Source organism: Dama dama, chromosome 23, assembly GCF_033118175.1.
Source record: "Dama dama isolate Ldn47 chromosome 23, ASM3311817v1, whole genome shotgun sequence".
Taxonomy (NCBI): Eukaryota; Metazoa; Chordata; class Mammalia; order Artiodactyla; family Cervidae; genus Dama; species Dama dama.
Window position 1 is genome coordinate 4,522,428 of NC_083703.1, and position 26,708 is coordinate 4,549,135.

At 43.2% G+C, this 26,708-nt stretch overlaps 1 protein-coding gene across 1 annotated transcript in view; it reads right to left on the reverse strand.

The window, feature by feature from the left end:
• Positions 1–26,708, reverse strand: part of PAK5 (p21 (RAC1) activated kinase 5) — a 395,377-nt gene that overhangs the window by 19,762 nt on the left and 348,907 nt on the right. Inside the window, exons 4-6 of the mRNA XM_061125932.1 lie at positions 21,558–22,343; positions 2,665–3,156; positions 1,344–1,477 (exon numbers count right to left, since the gene is read on the reverse strand). Of these exons, the coding sequence (XP_060981915.1) occupies positions 1,344–1,477; positions 2,665–3,156; positions 21,558–22,343 (1,412 nt within the window). The remainder of the gene's footprint in view (positions 1–1,343; positions 1,478–2,664; positions 3,157–21,557; positions 22,344–26,708) is intronic.

A 26,708-nucleotide genomic window follows, 5' to 3' on the forward strand; every position in this document is an offset into this window, starting at 1 on the left:
CAGCTGAAATGCTGGTGATAAATGTTCAGTGTCTTCCCCAGCATCATTTTGTTTTCAGGTGGTCTCCCACTGACTCAGATCTGTAGGGGGTCATGACTGAAACACTGCCTCATTATAGCGGAGAAACAGCAGTATCTCGGTTCCCTCACATGGGTTCCCAATGCTTTCTTGCTGTCTTGCTTCCCCTCTATTGCTGCTCATCTGGATTCACTTATGATTTGGATGCCATTCAGTGACATCTGATACAACTCCTTCATGATAATCCTTTCAATTTTTTGGCATTTTATCTACCAGCAAAGCAAACTTAAAGTTTCCTAAATGTACATGATTTTTGTTTTACATATGTGTTCCTTTGAACCTTGCTTTCCCAAGCATGGTCCATGAACTAATAGCATTAGCATTGCCTGGGGGCTCCTTAGAATGCAAAGTATCACTCTCCTCCCTATTGAATCAGGATCTGCATTTTAATAAGATCCATGGGTAATTTGTATGCATATTAAAATTTGAGAAGTACTGTCTTAGCACATACTCTTTCATTTGCTTTCAATGCCCTTTCCTTCCCACTTGCCTTCTTAGTAAACTCCTATGAATCTCTCAAAACCCATCTTGGACATTGCTGTATATCAAAAATATTTCTTGACTCTAATAAAGGTATTCAGGTATTCTTCTATGCTACTCATGTACATATTTCTAATTCTGCACAGGTGTTGTAATTTATTTATTTTGTACCCCCAGCATTTAGGAAAGAGTCTGGCACCTAAAAAGTGATTAATATACACTTGATGAAATGACCACAACTGGCATATCAGAGAATCAAGTAGCTGAGGCAACAGGGGCAATTAACCATTGTTACTTGCAAGGCGATTTGAAACAGAATTGAAAAATCTCTCTCTCTCTCAGTCTTTTATGTAGTTTATTCTTGTTAAAACTACATAAAACTTTGCTCTTTCACCTGCCCCTGCCTTCCCAGATACCCTTGGTAGTATCAACATATAGCAATGGCATAGCAACTCAGGAGAATGAAACTCAGTTTTAGATATCTTCATAGGGATGGGAAATTCTATTATTTGTCACTTAAACTCAATTCTCAGCAGCTTGCTGATTTAAAATCAATGAGTATCAGTGAACTTCTAGAGGGCAGGGAGAATGTGAATTAAATGAATGAACTATACATACATGATATTGTAACAGGCATCTGGGAATACAGAAGAAAGGGCAGTCATTCCTCTGCCTTCAAAGTGCTTACAACTTATGAAGAGTTCATTGAGGTAGTTACTGAAGTCTTACCCTGGGGAAGAATAATACGCATCTTGAATTATTTGTCTGGATAATAAGAACCTTACCTGGTATGAGTAACGATGTCTGTCAAGGCACCGCCTTCTAGGAATTCCATGACCACCCAGAGCTCATCACTGACAAGGTAGCTGTTGTACATGTCAACCACGTTGTCATGGTGATAATCCCGCATTATCACAACCTGGGCAAAATGGAAAGACACCACTTGACTTGGGAAGGTGAAATTAAGCATTTTGTTTTCTTGTGACCACATCTGGGCTGTGAGTTTAATGATAGAGAAGTAATGATGGGGAGGGAGAGAGAGATTCAGAAGTCTATTACAGACACAGGGACAGCACTGAGAGTCGCTGGTAGGAATAGAGATCACGTTAGCAAAGTCAGAGAAAACAGCAGGTCAGTGAGACTTGGGAAGAATCAAGAATAAAGACAGGCAGGACCACAGAAGGGTCTCCATTCACAAGAGTGAGGTTAGTTGACTATTTTGGGGGATGTGATCAGATTTCTCATGGGTTGCTCTTAAAACCCACTGTGCATACTCTGCTGTTGGTTAACTGGGCAAAAGGGTCACCAACGCAAAGTAATTGAGTCTCATAAGTGAACGAAATGAACAGTCATTAGGGTTTGGGCCACATGAGACCAATTTAACTTCTTGGGAGGTCTGTGTTGAATCTAAAAGAGTTTGGGCTGAATACAAAGGATAAGTCTTGAAGGTAAAAACATTATGATTTAAGCATAAAAAGGTCAGCTTGTGTCTGCTTGCTAGAGAGAGCGTCCAGGAGTTGCTGTCCTGTGGCTGCTTGTGGTGACACTTTCAGAATCAATATTGAATAACAAATTATACAGTTATTTATTTAAGTTCACTTGCCCTGTCTGCTCTGGCATTGTAATTTGGAAATAAGTTCCAGAAATTGGGAGCTGTGGATCAGAAAGAAGCTGAACCCCACTTACCTGGTGCTCTCTGTGAGGTGTGGAGGGTGGAAAAGAAATGAACACCTATGGGAGGTAGAATGCATGGAGCTTCTGGTGGCTTCACATGAACCCCCACAAAAGAAGGTTCAAAATCACAGCTGAGTGCATGGTCACAGCTGTATGAACCTGCTGTCTGACCGGGGTCAGTCATGTAAACTGAGTCCTTGCTGCTAAAATGGAGATAACATCTTTCTGTCACCTGACCAATGCTTAGCACAGAGGGTGACCCACAGGAGGAACTTCATAAAGAGGCAGCCACTGAGGCACAGAAAAAGGGATGCTGTTTTTGTATTTACATTTTCAGTATCCTCTAATGTCATAAAACGTACATGCACTATTTCTAAAATGGGAAAGAAAAGCTGCAGAGGACAGAAAGATTGACCCAAACACCCCATCTACCTCATTGAAAAGCAGCTCTCGCCTCTGTTGCTTCCGGAGGTCCATTTTCTTCACTGCGACTTGTTTTCCTGTATGTTTCTCCGTGGCGATGCACACAATGCCGGTCGACCCCTCCCCAATTTTGATAAAGTTGTCCAAGTATTCCCTGGGGTCTCCTGGGCTGACCACCAGCTGCAAGGCAGCCCGGAACTGTTCGTGGGACACCCTGGAGGGTTGCTGGTCTGAGGAGGAGCCCCAGCTGGGTGGGGGGTAGGTGCTAGATGAGATGCTGAGAGAGCTCAGGTAAGAAGCTGTGGAGATGTACTGTGAGCTGGTCTGCAGGGACGGGTGGTGGTACAGGGTGGCTTTGTGGTACCCGGATGGGTACTGGTGGCTGCTTGAGGAATAGCCTGCTTTGCTCTGACTCTGAGGTAGTTTGCTGGGACCCCTGGGGTAGGTGTCGGACCCTGACAGCGGTGGGCTGAGGACCATCTGTGCTCGATCATAGTCCACCTGGAAAGACAGACACAGACAGAGAAACTCAGAGGCTCCACCTGAACGTCACAGTCAGCATACCGCTGGACCAAATGATGAGCACCACTTCTCACAACCTGCTCAGGGGAAGGCTTACCTCGTGAAGTCCTGGATGTCTGCTCCCACCCTTATCTGCCCTCCAACTTCCCCATCCAGCCTCTTTCTTCCTCCTTCCCTATTAAAATCCCGAGAAGCAGACTCTGAGACCTGCATTAGGATGCAAGTAGTAGGAGGTGATCCCTGGACTTATGAAGTGGGACAGGAATGGGGAAAAAGTCAATAAAGGGTGAATCATAAAGCATGGTGGTTAGTTTTAGGTGTCAACTTGGCTACACATGGAGCCCTGTTGCTTGCTCAAACACCAGTCTAGATATCACTGTGGAGGCAATTTTCAGATGTGATTAACATTTAAATCAGTAGACCTTGAGTAGAACAGATTACCCTCCAAAATGTGGGTGGGCCATATCGAATCAGTTGAAGGTTTTAAGAGAAAAGATTGCGTTTACCCAAAGAGGAAGGATTTTTGCACCTACACTGTCCTTGGGCTCGAATCTCTATCAATTCTTGCTGGAATTTCTAGCCCCCACAATTGCATGAGTCAGTTCCTTAAAATCTCTCCCTCTCTCTACGCATGTGTGCACACACGTACATACACTGTTGGTTCTGTTTCTCTGGTGAACTCTAACATACACAGCAAGATACCATTGATGTAACTGGAACCTAATCTCACTAGGCAAGTCTGAACCCTGGAAGACTATGTAGGACACGCACTTTAAAATTGTCCCATCTCAGAGCAGAGAGTTAAGGTATTCAGGTACCAAATCTGCTTACCATCAGCAACTTGGGATATGAATTCCCTGGCACTTTTGGCTTTCTGTGTCCTGAACTGAGCAGGCTCTGACAGTCAGGGGAAGGTCTAAGACCAGGATTTTTTAGCCTTGGTACCCATGATGTTCTGGGCCAGATAATTCTTTGATGTGGACAGCTGTCCTGCATACTGAAGGATATTTAGCAGCATCCCTGGATTCTACCCACTAGATGCTGTAGCAGCTTCTCCTCCCATTTATGGCCAACAAAAGTTTTGTAAGATGTTGTCAAATGTTCCCAGGATATGGACAAAATAACCCTTGATTAAGGACTACTATTTTAGACAAAGGAAAGCAGTGCTGGCAGATAGAAACAGTCAGTGGTGAAGGGGTATGTCTGAGGCACCAACAGTACAAATGTATTGAGAGAAAACATATTTGCAGGGCTGTGTGTGTGTGAAAGAGAAATCTACTCAGCTCTCAGAAGGATTACAGCCGAGAACATTCTACTCTAACTGTGAAGAGTGGAGCGGATGGGGAGGACAGATAGGGCAGGGGTGGGGGAAGCCAGTGAGGGGTTTCTAAGACAGTAGAGGTAGGCTTCAGCAATCACACTCTGGAAAAGACCAAGAAGGAGCTCTGGCCACCCCTGGAATGACTGAGGTCAAGGATGGTGAATATGCCACAGCACACTACCCTCACCTCCTTGCCCAAAGTAGGAAGTGTTAGTAGATCAATGCACTCCTTTGTGCAAGATCCTGATAATAACAATGTTGGGTAAATAGAAGGTGCTTGAAAAAGATTTGTTGATGGGACCTCAGCCTCTTTCTTAACACAGCATCCCAGGAAGTCTCTACTACTCTACTAGAATGTACATGGAATGACATCTTCATGCTCACCCTTATCTATCCCGAGGATCTAGATTTGCTCTAAATGATTGTTATTGGCTACCTGTGGCTATCTAATTAAAATCAATAGAAACCAAAGTTAAAAATTTCATTCTGCATTCACATTAGTCATATGTTAGGTATTTAATGAGTTGCCATATCAAACAGCACAGATAAGAGAATATTTCCACCATTGCAGAATATTCTACAGGGTTGCACTGTTCTATATGAATTCACTGGTCCTGTGTGGTCCATTCATTCATTCACTTAGTGCTGTGCTTAATCGCTCAGTCATGTCCAACTCTTTGTGACCCCAAGGACTGTAGCCCGTCAAGCTCCTCTGTCCATTGGATTCTCCACGCAAGAATACTGGAGTGGGTTGCCATGCCCTTCTCCAGGGGATCTTCCCAACCCAGGGATCAAACCAAGGTCTTCCACATTGCAGGCAGATTCTTTACCATCTGAGCCACCAGGGAAGCCCCATTTATTTAGCACACGAATTAATATTTGAGCAACTATTAGCTGCTAGGCACCATCTCAGGTTTGGTGGGAAGGTCCAGCAATAATCGCAAGGGATGGTATTTCTGTCTTCCTGGAGTTTACTAGAGAAGAAGATGGAAGATAGACAAGAAAACCAATAACTATGCAGTATATGGTCTAGTAGCAATGGGTGATATGAAAAATAGAGCAGCGGAAGGGGGTTGAGAGTAACAAGATGCCCTCTTGGACGGGCTGGCCGAGGAGGGCTTTCTGAGAGGTGCTGCACGAGCAGAGGCCTGGCTGAAGTGAGGGAGCGAGCCCTGGACTGTGGGGAGGGGGGCAGCCCAGGCAGGGACACAGCATGCGCAGAGCTCTGAACACACATAGGCTTGAGGAGCAGGCGCCCGGGGAAGGCGGGCGCAGAAGCAGCGCGCAGTTAGATCCTGCGGACCCCCTGCAAGGACACCGGAGGTTGCTACTCAGGGGGGCGTGGTGGGGTCCTGACTCTCTCGCCGCTGAAGGAGCAGCTCTGGTGGCAGGGATGCCCGTGAGCTTACTGCAGTCAGTGTGGGCAGAGACTAGGGTGGGCTCTCTACATGGCATGAGGAACGTGGGGTCCAGGGTCAAGACTAAAGACAGAGCTGACAGGATTTGCTGATGGATGGGATTAGAATAGGAAGCAGAAGAATCAGAGGTAGTTCCCAGGATTTTGGCTGGAGAACAGGCCACTTGGTAATACAAGGAGCGCAAGGGAAGAAGCAGGATTGTGGGTGGTGAGTCAGCCTTCAAGACGGCTCCCAGGGATCCCTGCTTCCCGACAGGGATGTGCAGTCTCCTCCGCGGTATCAGGTGGATTTGTGTGGGGAAAAGAATATGGTGGGAGTGATAGAAGGTGCCCGCTGAGGTCAGTATGGACATCATGTCTTCTCCACATTCTCTCCTGTTGCTCTGGCTTTCTCTGGTTGCCATCTTGTGGGGACACTCAAACGTCTATGGTGAGGTCTTCCTGCCAAGAAAGCTTCCTGCTGGAAACAGAAGCCTCCGCCAACAGCGAAGTGTATCATCTCGGAAGTGATCCTCTGCCCCAGTCAAGCCTTCAGATGGCGGTAGCCCGGGATTCCTTATTACACACGAATAGGTAACTAACACATGGGGAAACCCAGAGTCCCATCACGGCCGTGTGAGGTGTGAGACGGCTATTAATCATCCGCACAGAGATGTCGCTCAGGTGACTTAGGCATGCCTCCAGTCCAGGGAAGAGGTGAGGCTGACGACATGACTCAGAGCTGTCAGTATTTAGCTGGCATTAAAAGCCATGGCATAGAATGTGTAAGAGAAAGTTCAAGGACTCCAGCATGTGGAGGCCAGAAAGAGAAGGAGAAAGCGGCGTAGGAGCTGCGGAGGAGGGGCCAGATGGTCAGGAAAGGCACGAAGGGCCTAGGGTGTCCTGAGGCCCGGGACAGTGTTTCAGGAAGGAAGGAGTGGGGGGCCGTCACACGCCACAGAGATGTGAAGCAGGGTGCAGCAGGGCGCCTGCCACACCTGGCCACGTCATTGGACACAGGCGCGCTCAGAGGCACTGGCCCGCACACCGCGTGGCCAGGGCCACCCCCCCAAGTCAGGGAACAGGTCTGCACACAGGGGGCCCCTGACGGGTGCCACCGCGGTCCTATTCTAGGTTACGCACGGCCCTCTGGCTCCAGATCACACTGCCGGCCTCCTGCCCTGCTGCACTCGGGAGCCTCGCACCAGCTGGGTCTGGGTGCTGTGCCGTCTGAGCCCTGGCCTGCTTGCAGAGCGGAGAGAAAGTATCTAAGGATGTATTGAAAGCTGAGTTTTGATTCTGGTAACTTGAGTCAAAACACTTAGTAAAATCAGGGTCATCATATCTCTCTCCGAGGGTTTTTATGAGGTTTAAGGTAAGCCTAAGGGCCCCCTAGAGCAGCCTACTGTTTAAGAAAAGGCTCTGGGTGCAAAGCCTTTTTTGGCCATTTACAAGTTGTGTGACATTGGGCAAGTTATTTAGACTCCTGTGCTTCAGTTTCTCATCTTAAAGATGGGAGTAATAATAATAATATCTACAGAATAATAATGGTACCTGCTTAATAATAATAATACCTACCTCCTTTGGTCACTGCAAATGCTAAGGAGTTGAATACAAATTAAAGAATTTGAATGGAGATTATTCCATATAATCTATTAATTCATTCTAGGTAGTGTTATTATATAAATTGCTTAGCAAAATAGAGGGAATGTAAAAGAAAATAATAAATAGTAACTACAATGATAAAACTAGTGAGCATTTATTGAATACTTACAATGTACTTGTATATATACTCCTATCACACACATCTTCTAAAACAAAGTGGCTCATTATAATATAGCAAACATCATTGAAATACTATATTTGAGATCAAGTTGGTTTTTGTCTAAGGCCCTGGATTTGTGCCATACACAAAACAAAACTGGTAGCGCTAGGGTTAGGGGATGACAAATGTTGCTGTAAATTAAATAATTAAACTCTTCCTGCAAATTAAGCTCAGATTAGCAAAGTCCAGGCTAGTTACAAGGCCATCATGTGAGGGGAAGCTGGATCTATGACTTTCACTCTTGAAAGTGTGTCCTGGGAGCCATCACATGCCATTATCTCCTGCTGTCTTTATGACAGTATTTCCTCCTGTACTTTGAAACAAACAGGATTCGTTCTCCACAAGCAGGTATAACTGACCTCTGAAGAAATGTTGGAAGTGAAAGGTGTCTCTGGTGGGAATCACACTCCTCCACTGTGCTTCCTTATCAGACTCCTCGTCACGACTGTCACGTGACATCAAGAAAACACCACGTGAATCTGAGCTTACATTTAGTTTTGTGGATGGTGTTAGAGAATGCTCTAATTTCATTCTTTGCCATGTAGCTGTCCAGTTTTCCCAGCACCACTTATGAAAGAGACTATCTTTTCTCCATTGTATATTCTTACCTCCTTTTGTCTTGCAAATCAACCATACTCCAATATAGAATAAAAATTAAATTTTAAAAAACTAAATAATTAAATACCAAAAAAGAAAAGAAAAGGATGCTTGTCTGCACAAATGGGAGGATTTCCAGTTAGACAGAATGCAGAGTTCTTCACCGTGAGCTAAAGGTCTTTGAAATTAGGCCTTAGAGATAAAACAGTGCCACTGTCTTTCATGGCTGCTAGACTCTTAAAAAAGCAATGGATGAGGCACAAATGCCATCACAAGAGACAGGTTTTGATACCAGGCTCAAGGGATATGGGTCAAAGGACAATGGACGTTTGGCTACTGGGAGAGAATGCGTGGTCCTCCCTCCATGCTCCGTCCACTCAAAGAGATGATGGTGGACAAACAGCTGGCTACATAAAGGAGAAATTCATAAGCAACCTGTTCTACTGACTGTGTTGCTGAACCACGGTCCCCAGGTGATCTTCATGACCCAAGGGTTCCATGATGGTGACTGTCGCTGGCTCAAACACTGTGGCTAGCCTCATGATTTTTCACTCTAACAGACAAGCAGAAGGTAGTTAATCCCACTGTATGGTTGATAAAACTAAAGCTCTGGGAGGCAAAACTCTCCCCAAGCAATCCAAGGTCAAGTGGCCCAAACCGTAATCTACCATCTGATTCTTTGGTTGAGGCCAGGTCACCCCCAGGGGGACAGTGTCCATGTCCCAGCTGATGGGCAAACCGGCACCACGGCCTGGTTTACTGCCTGCCCTGGCAATTCTTATATTAGTTGTCACCTCTACAAACCAAGGCTTAATGTTCTCTTTTTCATAAAAGTAGGAATGTTTTACTGGGAGCCGAAGTCGGGTCCCTTCCTTTAACCAACTGCTTTGTTAGAAGCGTGTCCCGCAGGAGTAACACACTGATGTTAATAATGATTCCTGACATTTGCTGAGTGCTTTCTATGTGCCAGGGACTACTTTAAGCATTTTATATATGAGCCTGCATTTAAATCCCAAGTAACACAATGAAATAAAGTCCTGAAACTGTTCCATTTTACAGATAAGGAAGCTGAGACACCATGGGTTTAAGTAGGTCATGGAAAAGTCTCATAGCTCCTAAGAGTCGAGCTGGGATTCAAATCCAGACAGTATCACCTTAGAATTTGTGATAGCTTCTCAGAGGTATCCTTCAACAATAAAAAGATAGCCAGGGTCAGGACTGAGGTGGACACAGTATACAGTGATAGCTACAGAGCTAAACCTGGTTGGGTGCTTCACTAGGGGCCCAGATGTCTAAGAAGCCTGGGGCAGAATGCAAGAACTCGGCCAGAAAATGATGGATGATAATACCTGGGGGAGGGGGATGGAAGAAAAATCAACTGTGTGTGTTTTAACAGTCTTGGCTTATATAAATCAGCTCAAAATATATTAGAAAGGGATAATCAATAGTTACAGCAAAATGAGTTGATCGTTACAGGAAAATGAGCACATTGCTTTCATTTTTCTGTGGTCATAGCCACAGAAAATTTTGTGTTCAGGCACAAGGCTCAAACTTTCTTCTAGGTGTTTATCTAAGCTCTCTTCTATAACAAGGTCTCCTGGCCTTTTACATGGCTCTTAAACTGTTACAATGATTTAATTGTCCTACTCTAGATAATCTTTCCCATCATACCTTATAATCATAAACGGGTAAAACAAAAATGATGAATTTGCCCATATATACTGTTTTGTACATACATACACACTTGTGCCTACAAGAAAGACTTTCAAAGGAGTAAAGCTTGAACAGGCAACCTTTTCTAAACCTGACTTACAAATATATTCTAGGGAAAGAAGGAATCCATGTGAGCAGGCCTACAGTATCTTGAGATGAATGTAAGATTTTATCATTTAGTAAAACCACAATGGAGTGAAATTAGACTAGGGAAAGGTATAGATATTTAAAAAGAGAATCCAGTGTGCTGCTCACCACCCTTGTCTCAAAACATCTATGCATCTAGTGTATGCTCTAAGACTTTACTGCAGTAAGCCCTTATTTCAAGGGCACAGGGGTGGGAAGGCAGAAGGCAGGAGAGAAAGCAGTGAGGAGCCACCAGAAAGCTTGCCCCTGCTTCTCTGAAGAAAACACTCCTGTGACTTTGTGGAGAAGTAGCTTCATACAAATAAGACCATGGTCTACATACACTGAAGGTGGGTTTCCATACGGCAAGGTGTAGCAATAATAGAGAAGACCAGATCGATTTGTAAATTATCACATAGGCTGATGTCACCAGACTGACAAACTGCTTGGCTGAGGTCACAGGACGACTAACTGTCACTAAAAATCAGATACATTCTGAAAAGGAACTCTTGCCACAGGAATCTTTAAAAATACTGAAAACAAGTATAGAAAATGTCTCAGTTTCCTTCCTTTTTTAAATGGTTAATAACATATTCGTTTTTTAGTTTCCCGATGACTTTCAGAATTCCATATAAATTAAATCTTGCTTTTTCATGTCTTTATTCAAACCCCGTCAAGAATGAAGAAAGGCCACACACAAAAAGCAGTATTATATGGGAATAAATAATTCTCAGTTAACAACTCAGCCAGACTGCCCTTGCACAATGAGCACAACATCTTCAAGGATAGGGTCAGACACAGGCTTGTGATGTATCAAAATTATAAATAATTATAGCAATGAATTCATTTAATCAATCAATTTCACCAGTGGTGTGCCGGGGTGGACAGGACATAAAACTCCACACAGCTATCAATTGCTCTGATTACAGCTGGCTGTCAGCCAGAATTCCTCTGATCCATGTTAGTTAAATGCACATTAATCTGAATTTGGCAGTGTAATCAAGGACCTAACTGAACTGTGAAATTGAATTCTGCAGTGGAACATCATTTGGCCATTTTATGCAAAGGCTGGGGAAAAGAGGCTCAGTGGGAGGAGGAAGAGAGAAAGAAAAGAAAGAAAAAACTCCTGCGGCAGCATCTATTTGTCATCGTGGCCTTCCACGCCAGTGACAGGCAGGCTGCGGCTGGATTGTGCTGGATGGGTGTGTGTGTGTGTGCGCACGCATGCGTGTGTGCATGGTATAAGTCTGCACCCACATAATGGGGACTGCAGAAGCTTCCATGAAGGATGGAGTCTCTCTCTCCACGCCCTGCAGTTATAGGGAAAGCAGAGGCAGCCGTTTTCAGTGCCTGAGTGTGATGCTTTAATACACCTTTTCAAAGTACAACAAAGCAAAGAGACTGCTCATGCCTGGAATGAAAAAAGCTGGACTGTGTGCTGCTTGTTCTCCATGAATCAAATGCAGGATAAGAGTGAATCAGGGCTCTAAGTAAGAAAAGGACATCTTACACTGTCCTTACTTGACTCCAAGGGAAGTGTAACAGGACCAGGCTTGGCTTGGGAAAAGGAACACATTTGCTCGTAAGGACCTGGGAGAGAATCTGGAGCTGATTTTCTCTGAAGGGACATTTTAGAGACGGGTAGTAGGGGAAGGGGATTCACTAAATCCCATGATCTGCATCCCTTGGTTATGCTCTGCAACCCCAGGTCTTCCTGCTGTGGGGCAGAGGTGCTGCTAACGGGGGCTGATGGGCTCCTGTGTCTCCATCCTTGACTTTCCAGCCTCCGCTTCTCCCACCATGGGGGCTGCTGACACCAATGCTCTTACTACAGGATGGTGGGGAGTTTTTCCACCTCCAGTGGCATTTTAATAAACAGTAGTTACTGTTCCCACAGCTTGAGGCAGAACCTTGACACGTGCTGAGCCACGGTCACTTTCCTCTGAACTACTTATGTTCATTTACAAAACAGAGTGGCCCTGTTTCAGAGCCTATGACCCTGGCCGGATGATACAGAGATACAGCACACACTTTGAGCTGGCATTCAATTTTGGTGAGCTGGCACACACATCACAGCAGGGAGCAGGGGTCACGAGCTGAACCCCCTAGGACCTCAGGGATCAAGGTGTCTCCTTAAGATCCTTGTTCAGGGAACTTGGGAAGTAGGTGCAGTTCTGGACTGTCAGACACTTGCTGGGTTTCCAAACTGCATGTAGCAGAAAGCTGCTCACCATATTTAACTTTTTTCCAGGAAAATCTCCCATCTGTGATGCTGGATACCCATCTAGGCATGTGGGAACTTACACGTTATGACACGAAGTTTGAAGAGTCATGCATTTCCCTGCTTGCCTTTCCCATGCATCCATAAAATGGATGGTAAATACACACAGAGAGTCTGACAAGTGGCCCATGACCTGTACAAAGAGGCAAACCTTGAGTTACATGAAGAAGTCAATCGCTCTCCGATCAGCAGGCTGTTCCCCCACCTTGGAGTCAGTATATCCAATTAACCCCCCACAGTTGCTGCTGCAAACTCTGCAGATGCATCCTGTATTTGAGAGAAGATTACCCCGCCTGTGCCCTGTTGCCAGCTGCAGGCATGTTGTGGGGTGGGGGTGGGGCTGGACCTCTGGGGATTAGTTTGCTGCTGAAGAACATGGTTCAAAAATGTCAGGGCCTCCGAGAGCACTGGGACAGACAATGCCAGGTTAGACTCATTTCATTTTTAATTTGGTAATGGGAAAACCCACTTATAATGACCAAAATACAATTTACTTTGAACCATAATAACATTCATGGGGAGATGAGTTCATTCATATGCAAAAGATGCCTCAAGTCTCCATCAGAAGGGACAGATGTCAGAGCTACTGCTCTGAGTCACCTCTTTGTATGTTTTATGAGCCTTAATGAACAGCCTACAGGAGCCCATGTGTAAAGAAAAAAGGTCTGCAGGCAGCACTCTCCGTTATTCTATTAGGCGATTAAGCACTTCTTTCTTTCTCCCTCTCCCTCCCAGCCATTCCCCTTCTCAGATTGTTGGTGCAGCCTATCAGATTTCACCAGCCTTGTCATTTCATCACCCATGGGGCCCCTAAAGTGTCCCTGAAAAGTATTCTGCTGGGACCCTTAGGAGATCAGGAGCTGCAGTTTTGTCCCTGGAGCCTTGGTTGAATCCGGGTATGCCCAGTATCGGAAAGAATGGTGAGTCATTAAACTTGATTCAGTAAGGCTGAGCACACTGGTTCAACTGCTCTTTCCTTCCAGGGAAGGCAAAGTGACAGCTGAGCAATGAACACTGGTGACTCCAGAAGGAGGGTCTGGGGAACCATGCCACTGTTTTCCTTGCGTCCTCTATCTTCACTCAGAACTCCTTACCTCACTGTCTACCTGGAATGACATGGGCCCAGCATGGCTCACTTTGCTGCTCTATGCAGTGGAGATGAAGTGGGTAAGGTGGAAGGGTTGGTTGGCAAGGAGTCATCACAACTATCCATCTACAGTGATGATGGTGCTTGCTTTTATGCTGCTAAATTTTTGGTTCTCTCTTAGCATCTGGCTTTCATAGGAGGTCTGAGCATTTCACTTCCATTCTGGAGACCAGAGAAAGAATTGGGGTGGCAGGATTGGGGTCCTCAGGCCAGCTCAGTCATGACCTAGAGCTTTGCATGACCTTGAGGAAGTCACACAACTACTCTGGCCTTCTGTGACCCAGATCTCTAAAGTGAGGACACTTGTAATTATGAGACTGCACAGAGCGACTGTGAGGGCAGAGTCAGATAGAACTTGTTACCATATTTTGAAAATGTGTGAAAGTTTATATCGATAGGATGCTCCTATGACTGGCACAAGAGATATGGTGACATGTTTTCCAACCAGAAACATTCCTGAGTATAAGGTCTGATACTGAGGATGTGCCAAGTGCTAACTCCTTTACACTTATCAACCTTTCTCCAGCCACAGGACAAGCTGGAAGCAGGTACTGAGATGCCCTATTTGCAGATGAAGGGACTGAGGCACAGACAAGATCACTCAGCTGGAGAGTGCTCGAATCTTGGGGATCTGACTCTAGAACGTGTGCTCTTCAATGTCTTCTGTAATGGGTGAGAAAATCTGAACTCTCTTCTACAAAATCCAATAAGACCATCACTCAGGGTTGAGGGAGTGCATATGAGAGACTCAGGGATCCCTACTCTTAATGCTTTACCTATGGATCACAGTCTGGTGACGCTAAGGAGCCTGTCAAAGGATTCCAGCCTACCAAGAACAGACAGAATAAAGTGCACTCCCATGCACCAAATCCGTCTGTGAGTCAGCATCCATTCCTTGTCAGCAAGGTGAGGGCTGCCTGCGGTGTGAGCATCTGGGCCTTGAGGGCTTATGTCCATTCCCCAAAGCCTTATGTACCTCATTTTTTTTTTCTGTAGAAACAGGAACATCCTGGAATAGATAGACTTTGGAGTCAAATGGACTTAACTTTGGATCTTGACTCAGCTGTTTGTCTCACATCCTTGGACATCTAGAAATATTAAGTCTCTTTGAGTCTTAGCTCCTTCACTGTAAAAATGGAAATGATCTTGAATTCTTCAGGATTTGTCATGAGGACAAAATCAGGTCATGTTTGCAAAAGGCTTAGCATAGCACCTGGCACACAGTTAACCCAGGCATCACATCACAACAGTCATCCTTCTAGAAGCTACACACACAGACTGATGTATGCAGAGGACACATATTAATAATTAGGCTACCATAAGTATCAACTTATTTAACCTCACTCAACATCACAAGGCGTCTTTATGCCTATTTCATAGACAAAGAAGTAAAGGCACAGTTTAGCCTTTACTAAAGTGGTGACATCGAGACTCAAGCCAGGGAGTGTATCTTCCTGACCTACAGCTATGACTGCCGGAAAGCATTTGAGAAACGACAGTGAGGGGAAAAGAGTTCCCAGCTGGAGCTGCTTCTAGAGATATTTTGGTCGTTATAAGTGAGGGAGGGGTGCTATTGGCCTGTAGTGAGCAGATGACAAGGATGCTGCTAAATATCCTACAGTGCATGGGGGCACCCCCACAACAAACAGTTACCAGACCCCAAATGTTGGCAGTGTCCAGGCTGAGAAATCCTGCTATAGAGTAGAACAGGATGACACAACCCAACCCCCCACTGCTTCAGGTGTTGGAGGGGATTTTAAGAAGCCAAGTTAAGGCTTGGCACCCACAGAAGCTATTCCTGTGCCACTGGGGATGTGGCCAGTGTCTAGTGAGGGGCTGAGCCCAGAAATCTGGGTCCCAGCTCTCCTATGAGCAGGCTAACCAGGCTGTTTACTGAGCCTCTCAAAGCCCTGATGGGCTCATCTGTTCAAATGGGGCAAGAATTTACAGGACATGATGCTCAACAAGGCAACACATGGATCCGACACCCAGACAGTGCCTAGTGAGCTGGCAGAGTGGGGATGATGCTAGGGCCTTCTCAGCAGCTGGAGCCAGAGCAAGGGGTGGATGTCCCAGGCCAGCTCCAGACACCTGAGCCTGGTCCCTGGAGAGTGTTGGAATAAGTACAATCAAATGCATGGCAGGAGCTCCAGCCAGCTTCTCTCCCTCTAACGCAGGCTTGTCGGCAGGGCAGGGTGGAAACAGTCTCTTCCACACTTTGGTAGTTCTGTAAGTCCTGTATGGATTTGGTTTGACCTTATCTTCCTCTTAAGGATTCATCTGCTTAGCCCCAGCAGGAAAACCATTTAGAAGTAGAGAGATGGATGCCAGCATCTACATATTCATAACAACCTTAATTCCTGTCACTCTAATGGGAAAATTAGGTAGGTAGATAACATTGCAGGATTATTTTTTTTAACTATAGGTTAACATGCGTAATTTTTGTTTTGTTTTTGTTTTTTTTAATTTAAGCCAAAGTGTAAAACTGGTCTCTCTCTCTCTCTCTCTCTCTCTCTCACACACACACCCTCCTCATTTTTGCTGTATCTTGAAACCAAGTTTCATGCTTTCCCTCATTATTGTGAACATTATCCCCCAGTTTCTAGAATTTTCCATGAGGCAAAGTCAAATTACCCGAGTCATGATCACCATGTCTTCTCTCCACAGAAAATCCAAATGTGATTGGTAGATTTTCAAGAGTTTAGTTCTAAGGACACAAGCACCTAACTATTTTTAGAAAGATGTTATATATATATATATATATATATATATATATATATATATATATATATATATATATATTTCCATTTATTTTTATTAGTTGGAGGCTAATTACTTTACAATATTGTAGTGGTTTTTGTCATACATTGACATGAATCAGCCATGGATTTACATGTATTCCCCATCCCGATCCCCCCCTCCCACCTCCCTCTCCACCCGATTCCTCTGGGTCTTCCCAGTGCACCAGCCCGAGCACTTGTCTCATGCATCCAGCCTGGACTGGTGATCTGTTTCACCCTAGATAATATATATGTTTCGATGCTGTTCTCTCGAAACATCCCACCCTTGCCTTCTCCCACAGAGTCCAAAAGTCTGTTCTGTACATCTGTGTCTCTTTTTCTGTTTTGTGTATAGGGTTATCATTACCATCTTTCTAAATTCCATATAGATGCATTAGTATACTATATTGGTCTTTATAGAAAGATGTTATATTTTTAAGCAAACATTTTAATTACTAGCAGGCCTCCCACCTTCTACCCTCCCACAAGACCTGCTCGTGAATTTCTCATGGGTCTCCTACGAAACACGGAACAGCAGCTTGGAGTTCTGATTATACGAGATGAAAACGACTTGGTAGGAGTGTTATATGCTTTTTTCCTGAGCCATAATAGTCTCTGCATTGTTTCTGGGTTTGAGAAAACCAGATGTCAGGGCAGCTCTGCTCTGCCTTATGTTTGGGAGTCTGCAAGAAGAGGGCACGGTAAGGATGGGGCAGTTGATGCCCTCCCTGCCTTGATCCTTTGCTCCATCCTCTCTCTATTCCTCCAGTTAACCTAACGTTCTGGTGGCCACTGGGACCTCTTGTGGGTTTTACTGGCAAATGCAGTTGAACCCCTAAAATTATATACGCCAATATAACGGGGAGAATGTTGAGTTGGGAGAAACTCCAGGCATGGATTCTTGTTCTTGTTTTGCAGCCAGCTATGAAGCCTTAAGTGTGCCATGTGACTTTCTGGACCGCAGTTTCCCCTTCTGTGAAACGAGTAGGCAGGGGATGTTGGTGGTTATAATAAATCTCAAATGCCTCAAGGGATTAGGCTAATGGGATAAATGAGTGAAGTGTGCTAGGCAGAGCCTATCTTTTCTAATGGGGCAAGCCTTTACCTCCAGACAGTTCTGTTTCTAATGCTGTGTGGAAACGTGGGCCCAGGGACAACAAATGGTTCCACTTTTCACAAGAGAAACCTGAGACTCAAAAGCTGAGAATTCTAAGTGAAATATCTTGATTTTTCAGATGTTGAAAATGACTCCTGGATGACTAAACATGTTAATGGGCCAAATACAGCTCCATGACTGAAAGGTTAAAGCCTCGGAACACAGTTTTCTCAATGACAATGACCTAAAACAGCTCTCAACACAAGCATTCGAATATACTGCACAGACAAAATCATATTGAACCATGTATAGCCAAAACAATTCTGAGGAAAAAGAATACAACTGGAGGTATCATATTTCCTCATTGCAAACTACATTACAAAGTTATAGTAATCAAAACAGGATGGTTTTTGGCATAAAACATACTTAGATCAGTGGAACAGAATACACAGCCCAGAAATAAACCCCACAAATGTAGTCCATTATTGAAAAAGGAGCCAAGGATGTACAATGGGGAAAGGGTAGTCTCTTCAATAAATAGCGTTGGGAAAACTGGACAGCTGTGTGTAAAAGAATGAAACTGGACCCCTATCTTAAAACAATCATACACAAAATTCAGCTCAAATGGATTAAAGGCTTGAAACCATGAAGTTTCTAGAAGAAAGCTCTTTGACATGGTTCTTTGCAATGACTTTTCTAGACGACACTAAAAGCAAAGGCAACAAAAGCAAAAAATAAACAAGTAGGACTCAATTAGACTAAAAAATTTCTGCTGAGCAAAGAAGGGCTTCCCTGATAGCTCAGTTGGTAAAGAATCTGCCTGCAATGCAGGAGACCCCAGTTCGATGCCTGGGTTGGGAGAAGGGAAAGGCTACCCACACTAGTATTCTGGCCTGGAGAATTCCATGGAAAGCTGGAATTCTCTGTTCCATTGGTTTAAGATAGGGGTCCAGTTTCTTTGTATTCTGTATTCTGTTATTCTGTTCCATTGGTTTAAGATAGGAGTCCAGTTTCATTCTTTTACACATAGCTGTCCAGTTTTCCCAACACTATTTATTGGGGAGACTACCCTTTCCCCATTGTACATTCTTGGCTTCTTTTTCAGTAATTGGCTACATGTGTGTGGGGTTTATCTCTGGGTTGCGTATTCTGTTCCACTGGTCTAAGTGTGTTTTATGCCAAAACCATCCTGTTTTGATTACTATAACTTTGTGATGTAGTTTGCAATGAGGAAATGTGATATCTTCAGTTGTACAGTAAAAACACTACCAAAAAAATGAAAAAGTAACCTACAGAACAGGAGAAAATATTTTCAAATCACATATTTGATAAGGAGTTAATATCAAGTATACTTGGAACTCATAGCAAGAAATTCAATAGCAAAAATACCATATTACCATATACCATAATTTTAAAATGGGCAAAGGACTTGAATAGACAGTTTTCTGAAGAAACATGCAAATGGCCAACAGGTATATAAAAAGGTGCTCAACATCACTAATCATCAGGAGAATGCAAATTAAAAGCACAATATGATACTACCTCAACCTGTTAGGATAGTTATTATTAAAGAGGTGTGTGTGCTAAGTCGTTTCAGTCGTGTCCAACTCTTTGTGACCCTATGGACTGTAGCCCACCGGGCTCCTCTGTCCAAGGGAGTCTCCAGGCAAGAATACTGGAGTGGGTTGCCATTTCTTTCTCCGGGGGATCTTCCTGACCCAGGGATCGAATCTGCCTCTCTTTATGTCACCTGTGTTGGCAGGAGAGTTCTTTGCCACTAGCACCACTGACGAGGATGTGGAGAAAGGAGAACTCTTGTGTACTGTTGGTGGACATTTGCACTGGTACAGTCACAATGGAAAACAGTGAGGAAGTGTACAAAAAATTAAAAGTAGAACTACTACGTGATATAGCAATCCTACTTCCAGGTATATATCCAAAGGAAACAAAATCATTATCTGGAAAAGATATCTGTACTCCCATGCCCGTTGCCACATTATTAGCATAGACAACAATCTATGTGTCCATCGACAAATGAATGGATCAAGAAAATATGATTCAAAGAAATGTATATAAAAAGGAATATTATTCAGCCTTACAGGAGAAGGAAATCTTGAACCTTGTCATCTGCAATAACATGGAAGAAACTGAAGGGCATTATGCTAAGTGAAATAAGCCATAGGGAGAATGGCAACCACTGCAAATGTTATCATTTATATGTGGGATTTTAGAAAACAAAGGAAGAAGTCAAACTCATGGAAACAGAGAACAGAAAAGTAATTGCCAGGGTCTAGGAGGTGGAGAAAAGGAAGTTGGTTAAAGGATACAAACTTTCAGCTCTAAGGTCTGAGGATGGATTGTATCACATGGTGATTGTAGTTGATAGTACTGTATTGTATAATTAAAATCTGCTAAAAGAGTAGAAACTAAATTTCTCATACATAAGCAAAAGGTAAAATATGTGAGGTGATGAATGTCTTAACTCAGCGAGGGAAATCCCTTCACAGTGTATATGTAGGTCAGATCATCATCTTGTACACTTCAAATATCTTAAAATTTTGTCAATTATAAACTTGGTAAAGCTGAAAGAAATCACATTATTTATTCCTAAAGTAAGCACTGATGTTCACAAACTGGAGAATGTAACTGGATTCAGCTACAGAATGTGTTAATTTGCTTAGTTCATTCTACAACTGTGATGCTCTATAACCTTGGGCTGGGTGATGTGCACAGGAAACTACATAAATGACCTCATGCATCAAGACACGTGCATACGGCTTCCCAGAGCTTTTGCCCTTTGGTTAGTTAGACAGACCTCTTTCCAACCATTGCCCTGGGGAGAACATTGCAAAAGGCAGTCATGATACCTTCATCATGGGAGTTCAATAAATAACAGTGAGATGGAAGCATTCTCAATATTTAAATTTTAATTGACAGTATATATTTCAGGTCTTTATTTCTTTAGGATATATTTTTAAATATATTGGGAACTAAAGTATTAGTTATTTTGCTTTTTCTGAAGTATGGCTTAAGTCACTCTCAACATGTCCCTAAAAGACTTCAACATCTTGGATTATGTTTATGAGAAATAATAAACAAAGAAAAATACTGGGCATTGATAATCAATCAGATGATGCAGGCAGCCCTGCCCTCCAAGATTCACTGTACAGCTCACCAAGCTGTTGAAGAGACAGTGTTGGGTTCCAAACATCCATGATCATGCTTCTAGAAGCCAAGTCTCCCTCAACTGGCCTGAGACCTCTGTAATCTAGAGCTCACAGCCAAATGGCCCATCTTCACTTAGTTGTAGCAGGGAGGTAGCAAAAACATTTCTAAGTTAACTATGGGAAAATAAACTGCTGGCACACTTTCCAAGGTATTTTGCAAAGCCAGTAACTCCTCCAACAGTGGTTCCCAAACTTTGGGATATCATGGCCCAGCCACATTTCAAAGCAAATTTGCAACAGTTAACATTAAGAAAAAAATATTAAAACAGAAATTACAATAATGAAAACAAAATAAAAAGCACACCAAGGAAGGCCAAGCAACCAGATTCCATCTATCATCCTAAAGTTGCACACACACACACAATGTGTCAACACTAAACTAGTAGAAAGAACATACTCTCAAGATACCGATAATCCCTTGAATTGAATACAATTAACTTTATTAAAAACTTACCACATTATCCTGACTTTTTTCCCCTTGCTGGCATTTCTGGGTAACCTTTACCAGAGAGGAGGAACTACTGTATTACTCCCTCTAACAGTCTATAACTCTATACTCCTTAACACAAGACATAGGGGCGTACAAGCACATGACATTTATCACTAATATATCAAAATATCTTTTGAAAAAAATTTTCTTTTGCCTTTTAACCCAGAAAGCCTGTAGGAATTCCCCAGAGGATCTGATTTTAATGAATAAATGTGCCTTGTCCTAAATTCTCTGCCCTGGGGGGTGGATGGAAACCAGGTGGAGTTTCGATACCGATTCTCACTTACAGACCAACCAGCGCTCTGGAATCCAGCTAAGAGGGTGGTGGGAGCACACCTCGCTAGGGCCCACATGCTGGAGGAGGGAGGCCGTGAACGTTACCTTTGGAACGCACACTGCGGGCTCAGACAGGCGCGGGTACGTGTAGGAGCCGTAGGAGTGTCCTTGGGGGTGGGTTTTAAATGCACTTTCTCCGAAGGGCATCATGGGCTCCTGGAGCCCGGAGCCTGACCGGGACCTCTGCCGCATGGCAGGCTGAGGGCTCGTCTGACAGAGGTACGATGACTTTGGCCTCCTGTCATAGTCATCCAGGCTGGGTCCCCACTCACTTTCGCTGTAGGCCAGGCTCTCCTTTGAGCACCCACTGGTCCCTGCAGTTCTAGAAGGTGTGAACTGGAACGGATAATCCAGAGGGGAGCTGCCCGAGGCTCTCTGGAAGCCCCACTTGAGGTCACTGTACTCACTGGGTTTGCTCAGTGAGTCCAGGTGTGCATGATAGTCTGCAGGAAATCTGGCTCTGTCGGACTGCAAAGGCTTCATCTCAGGATAATAGGCCTCCCCATGTTGCATCTTCAATACGTGCCCATTTTGCCTGGCAGGGTGGCTGCCTTTGTAAAACGGGTCCAGATCATCTCCATAGAGACTCTTTTCTCTGTACTTTTCAGACGCATAGTCAGCAGTGCTGTCAGATTCGCTGGAATACTGCGAGAAGGTGAGAAAGCCGTTTTCTTCCCGATGGCCTGGACCCCGGCTGGAGGCTCCCTGGTCCGGGGTGGGCGGGCTTTCCTTCCTCAAGGAGTTGGAGCGGGTCACGGAGATGTTGTCAAAATCCTCCAGCAGGCCGTTGATGGAGGTCTCCTTGCAGGGTTTGTTTCCTCTAACGATTGTCTGGGAATAATAAAGGGAACACTGTTTAAAGAAAACAATTCACACTTTCAAGCTGATGGAAGAATCCTATCCTGATTCCATCCAGTTTAAACCACAGAGGAAAATAGGCCCCAGGAACATTTCATTAAAAAAGATAAAGAAAAAAAGGCTGTTGGTTGTTTGATTTCTTGACTGGTGAAATAAATATTAAACAATAGTCTCAAATTGCAAATTCTTCCTTACCTGTCTCAATAGAGATATCAAATATCAAAAAGACATTTAGAAGGCTCTATATAGGGTGTCACTGTTTTATGTGCCAGCTCATTGCTTCTTCACTAAACCCTAGCTATCTAGCAATAAGCTGATGATTATAATTTTAAGTTCATAACTCTATGCTTATTCAAGGTATACTTACTAGCTTTTTACATTCATTATCCAGATTACTTCCAAAATTAAAACCATTGTTACTTAAACAGTAACATACTCAGAAAGAGGTGCACTTTTTTTTACCTTTTTAGGAAAGACACATAATAATTGAAGCTATCAGATTTCATAGAAGAGCAAACTTTCTAAGCTGTAAATAGGGAGTGGCACAAAGATTACTTGTATGATTTAATTTGTGATCAAATGTGATATAACTGTAATGGTATCTTGACCGTATGTGTATCATCAGAATCATCATTGCCAAACTTTGGATGGCTTGGTAATGATGTGGTTGTACCTGAACCTTAGTGACAAACTGCCAAGCCCAAATGTTCCCTTTAATGAACCTAAATAATACCAGAGCAGAAACAAATCAGAAACTACTTGCAAAACTAGTCAGCTGCACCTTGACAATGACAAGGTTTGCAGTAAAATATGACGAGGGTGGATAAAAGAACAGAGAACAAAGTGTGACTTCAGACTTCCAGGAATTCAAGAGAAAAATACCTTGTGGAGGAAGTAGCAAGGAATTCAAAGCCATCTCAGTTAGTACAAGAGATTTCAAATTGGAGGAAAAAGCCAAAGTCATCCTAGACCTTGTTTTATAGATCAGTGCTTCTGCAACTACCACAGTGAAAGACAAGTCTTTTTTTCCCCCCTCAGTCAGTCCTGGACTAAAGACTTGGTCTTCACCTGTTCTTTTAAATAAATGTTTAAGTCTGGAATACTTTCAGATTAACAGAGAAGCTACAGAGGTCTCATATATGTCTCACCTAGCCCCAATGTTTTTTTATTAATCACATTTTTAAAATTTAAACTTTTTATTTTATATTGGAGTATAGGTGATCAACAATGTTGTGTTGGTTTCAGGTGCATAGCAAAGTGCCCCAGCCATACATACAGATGTATCCATTCTCCACGGAAACCTCAGGGAAGTTGCTAGTGCCATTGTTAACATCTTGCATTACTGTTAACATAAACTGTTTACCACAGTTTATGAAGATATCATTAGATTTTTTTTCTTAGTGTTTCAGAGCCCTATCCAGTCTACCTCACTACCTTTATTTGCCCTGTTTCCTTAGACATGAGATAATTCTCAGACTTTCCTCAATGACCCTGACAATTTTAATGAGTACTGGTCAGTTATTGTGCAGAATGTCCCTCAACTGGGTGTATATGGTATTTTTCTCATGTTTAAACTGGGGTTATTGGTTTACGGAAGGAAGATCACAGAGTAATATACCAATTTCATTACATCATATCCAGGATACACACCATCAGCATGGCTGTCGCTGATGACATTGACCTTGACCACCTGGCCACGGTAATAGTTGGCAAGTTTTCACGCTGTCAAGCTTTGCTTTCCTCCTTCTCCCCCCGCCCACTGCATTCTTTGGAAGAAAGTCACTAAGTGCAGCCCATACTCAAGGGGTGTCCAGTCAAGATCTACCTTCCTGACGGGGTGTATCTACATAAAGTACTTGGAATTCTTTTGCATAGGACACTTGCCCACTTTCCCTATTTATTTATTTTCATTTTTATATCATTTATTTGAATCAGTAGGGATAGAATCATGAATATTTACTTGTTTTATACTTTGATAGAAAGTGAAGAGGAACTAAAGAGTTTTTTGACGAGGGTGAAAGAGGAGAGTATAAAAGCTGGCTTAAAACTCAACATTCAAAAAACTAAGATATAGCATCTGGTTCCATCACTTCATGGCAAATAGATGGGGGAAAAGTGGAAACAGTGACAGATTTTATTTTCTTGGGCTCCAAAATCACTGCGGATGGTGACTGCAACCATGAAATTAAAAGATGCTTGCTCCTTGGAAGGAAAGCTATGACAAACCTAGACAGTGTATTAAAAAGCAGAGACATCATTTTGCCAACAAAGGTCTGTATATAGTCAGAGCTATGGTTTTTTCAGTAGTCACAAACCAGATGTGAGAGCTGGACCGACCATAAGAAAGGCTGAGTGCCAAGGAATTGATGCTTTTGAACTGTGGTGCTGCAGATGACTCTTGAGAGTCCCTTGGACTTCAAGGAGATCAAACCAGTCAATCCTAAAGGAAATTAACCTTGAATACTCATTGGAAAGGCTGTTGTTGAAGATGAAGCTCCAATACTTTGGCCACCTGATGCAAAGAGCCAACTCATTGAATAAGACCCTGATGCTGGGAAAGACTGAAGGCAAAAGGAGAAGGGGGCAGCAGAGGATGAGATGGTTAGATAGCATCATTGACTCAATGGACATGAATTTGAGCAAACTCTGAGATAGTTAAGGACAGAGAAGCCTGGCATGCTGCAGTCCATGGGGTCTTAAAGAGTTGGACACAACTTAGCAACTGAACAATACTTTGGGTTATAATTCAATACAGGCATACTTCATTTTTATTGTGCTTCACTTCATTGTGCTTTGCAGATTTCTTTTTTTTTTTTTTTTTAACAAATTGAAGGTTTGTGGCAACTCTGCCTCAAGCAAGTCTACTGGTACCATTTTTCAAACAACATTTTCTCATTTCTTGCCTTTGTGTTCCATTCTGGTAATTCTTGAAATATTTCAAACTATCCACCAGCAATCAAGATTATAATTCACTGATGGCTCAGATGATCATTAGCATTTTTCAGCAATAAAGTATTTTAAAATTAAAATACTTTTAGGCATAATTGTTTTTAGATATAATGCTATTGTACACTTAATAGACTACAGTAGAGCATACACATCATTTTTATATGCACTGGGAGATCAACAAATGTGTAGGTCTTGATTTACTGCAGTATTTGCTTTATCATCGTGGTCTGGAGTTGAACTTGGAATATCTCTGAAGGTTACCTGGACTTTGTTGCTTTGTTGTTTTATTTCAGCTTTGGTTATTTGGTTATTTGAGTTCTTTGAGTCTGGCTGCTGTGTCCCTAGGACAAGGCCCAATTGTTTTATTTTTTGATCATTTGCTTACTTTCTGGCACTCTGATAGGGCCAGAAAGTACCTTAAATACCCTAAGCTTGCCTTGTATTTTCTCTGTCCCTGCCCTAAAATCAGCTGTTTCCCCAAGGTGCCCTGGCTCACGATGTTAGAACCCAGTGCTTGGCCGCTGGTGTGCACACTGCTACCGGCTGCCACTGCCTCCAAGCCCCTTCAGTGAATAGAGCCGTGAAACAGTCACATGTAAAGTGATCCATGCACACACACATATCTATAATTCTACCCATTCATCTCTATCTACAGTAAACTTAACACCAATTCAGATGGATGTCTCTAATTCTAATCTAGTGCCATGTGGTTCATTCTAGCTTTCCCCCTTACTAGTTACTTCCCTGATGCCTCTGGAAATGTAGAGGATGATGGAGGATGTGAGGGATTAAAAAGCAGTTTTAAAACACACTGATACTGTCATTAAACAGACTGCCTTTGGGTGGACACAAATGTGCAAATAGAAAATGAATTTAGAATGTTTAAATACAACTCATCAGTGAAAGTAAGTTAAAAGGTGAGGGTTATAGAGTAAAGGAAAGATCAGAGAAATCCAACTAAAAATCTTGGAAAGTTTTCAGGAAGAGGAGAATTTATAAGCTAGATTTAGGAGAGAACAACATGTGTAAGCTCTCACTTACTGAGTGACTGAGGCACAGAGATGATCAGGAAGTGTTACAATGCCACCATATTTAAGGCCATCAGGATACAGTATAATCACAGAAGAAATGTTCCCTGCTCAAATTTGCATCACAATCACTTGCCTTTGTAATTTATATCCAGAAAACATGTTGGTTCATCTTCAGCAAATTAATAAATGACTATATTGAGGGCTGGACTTGGAAATTCCCTACCAGGACACAGATATTTAGAAGAAGAAGAAGAAGAAAAGCCTTCTCTGTATGATGTGACTCCTGTAGGATCAGAACATTATTGAACGCTTTCTTTGAAATTGCTGGGCCCTCAAATCTCCCTATTTCTCCACCAAT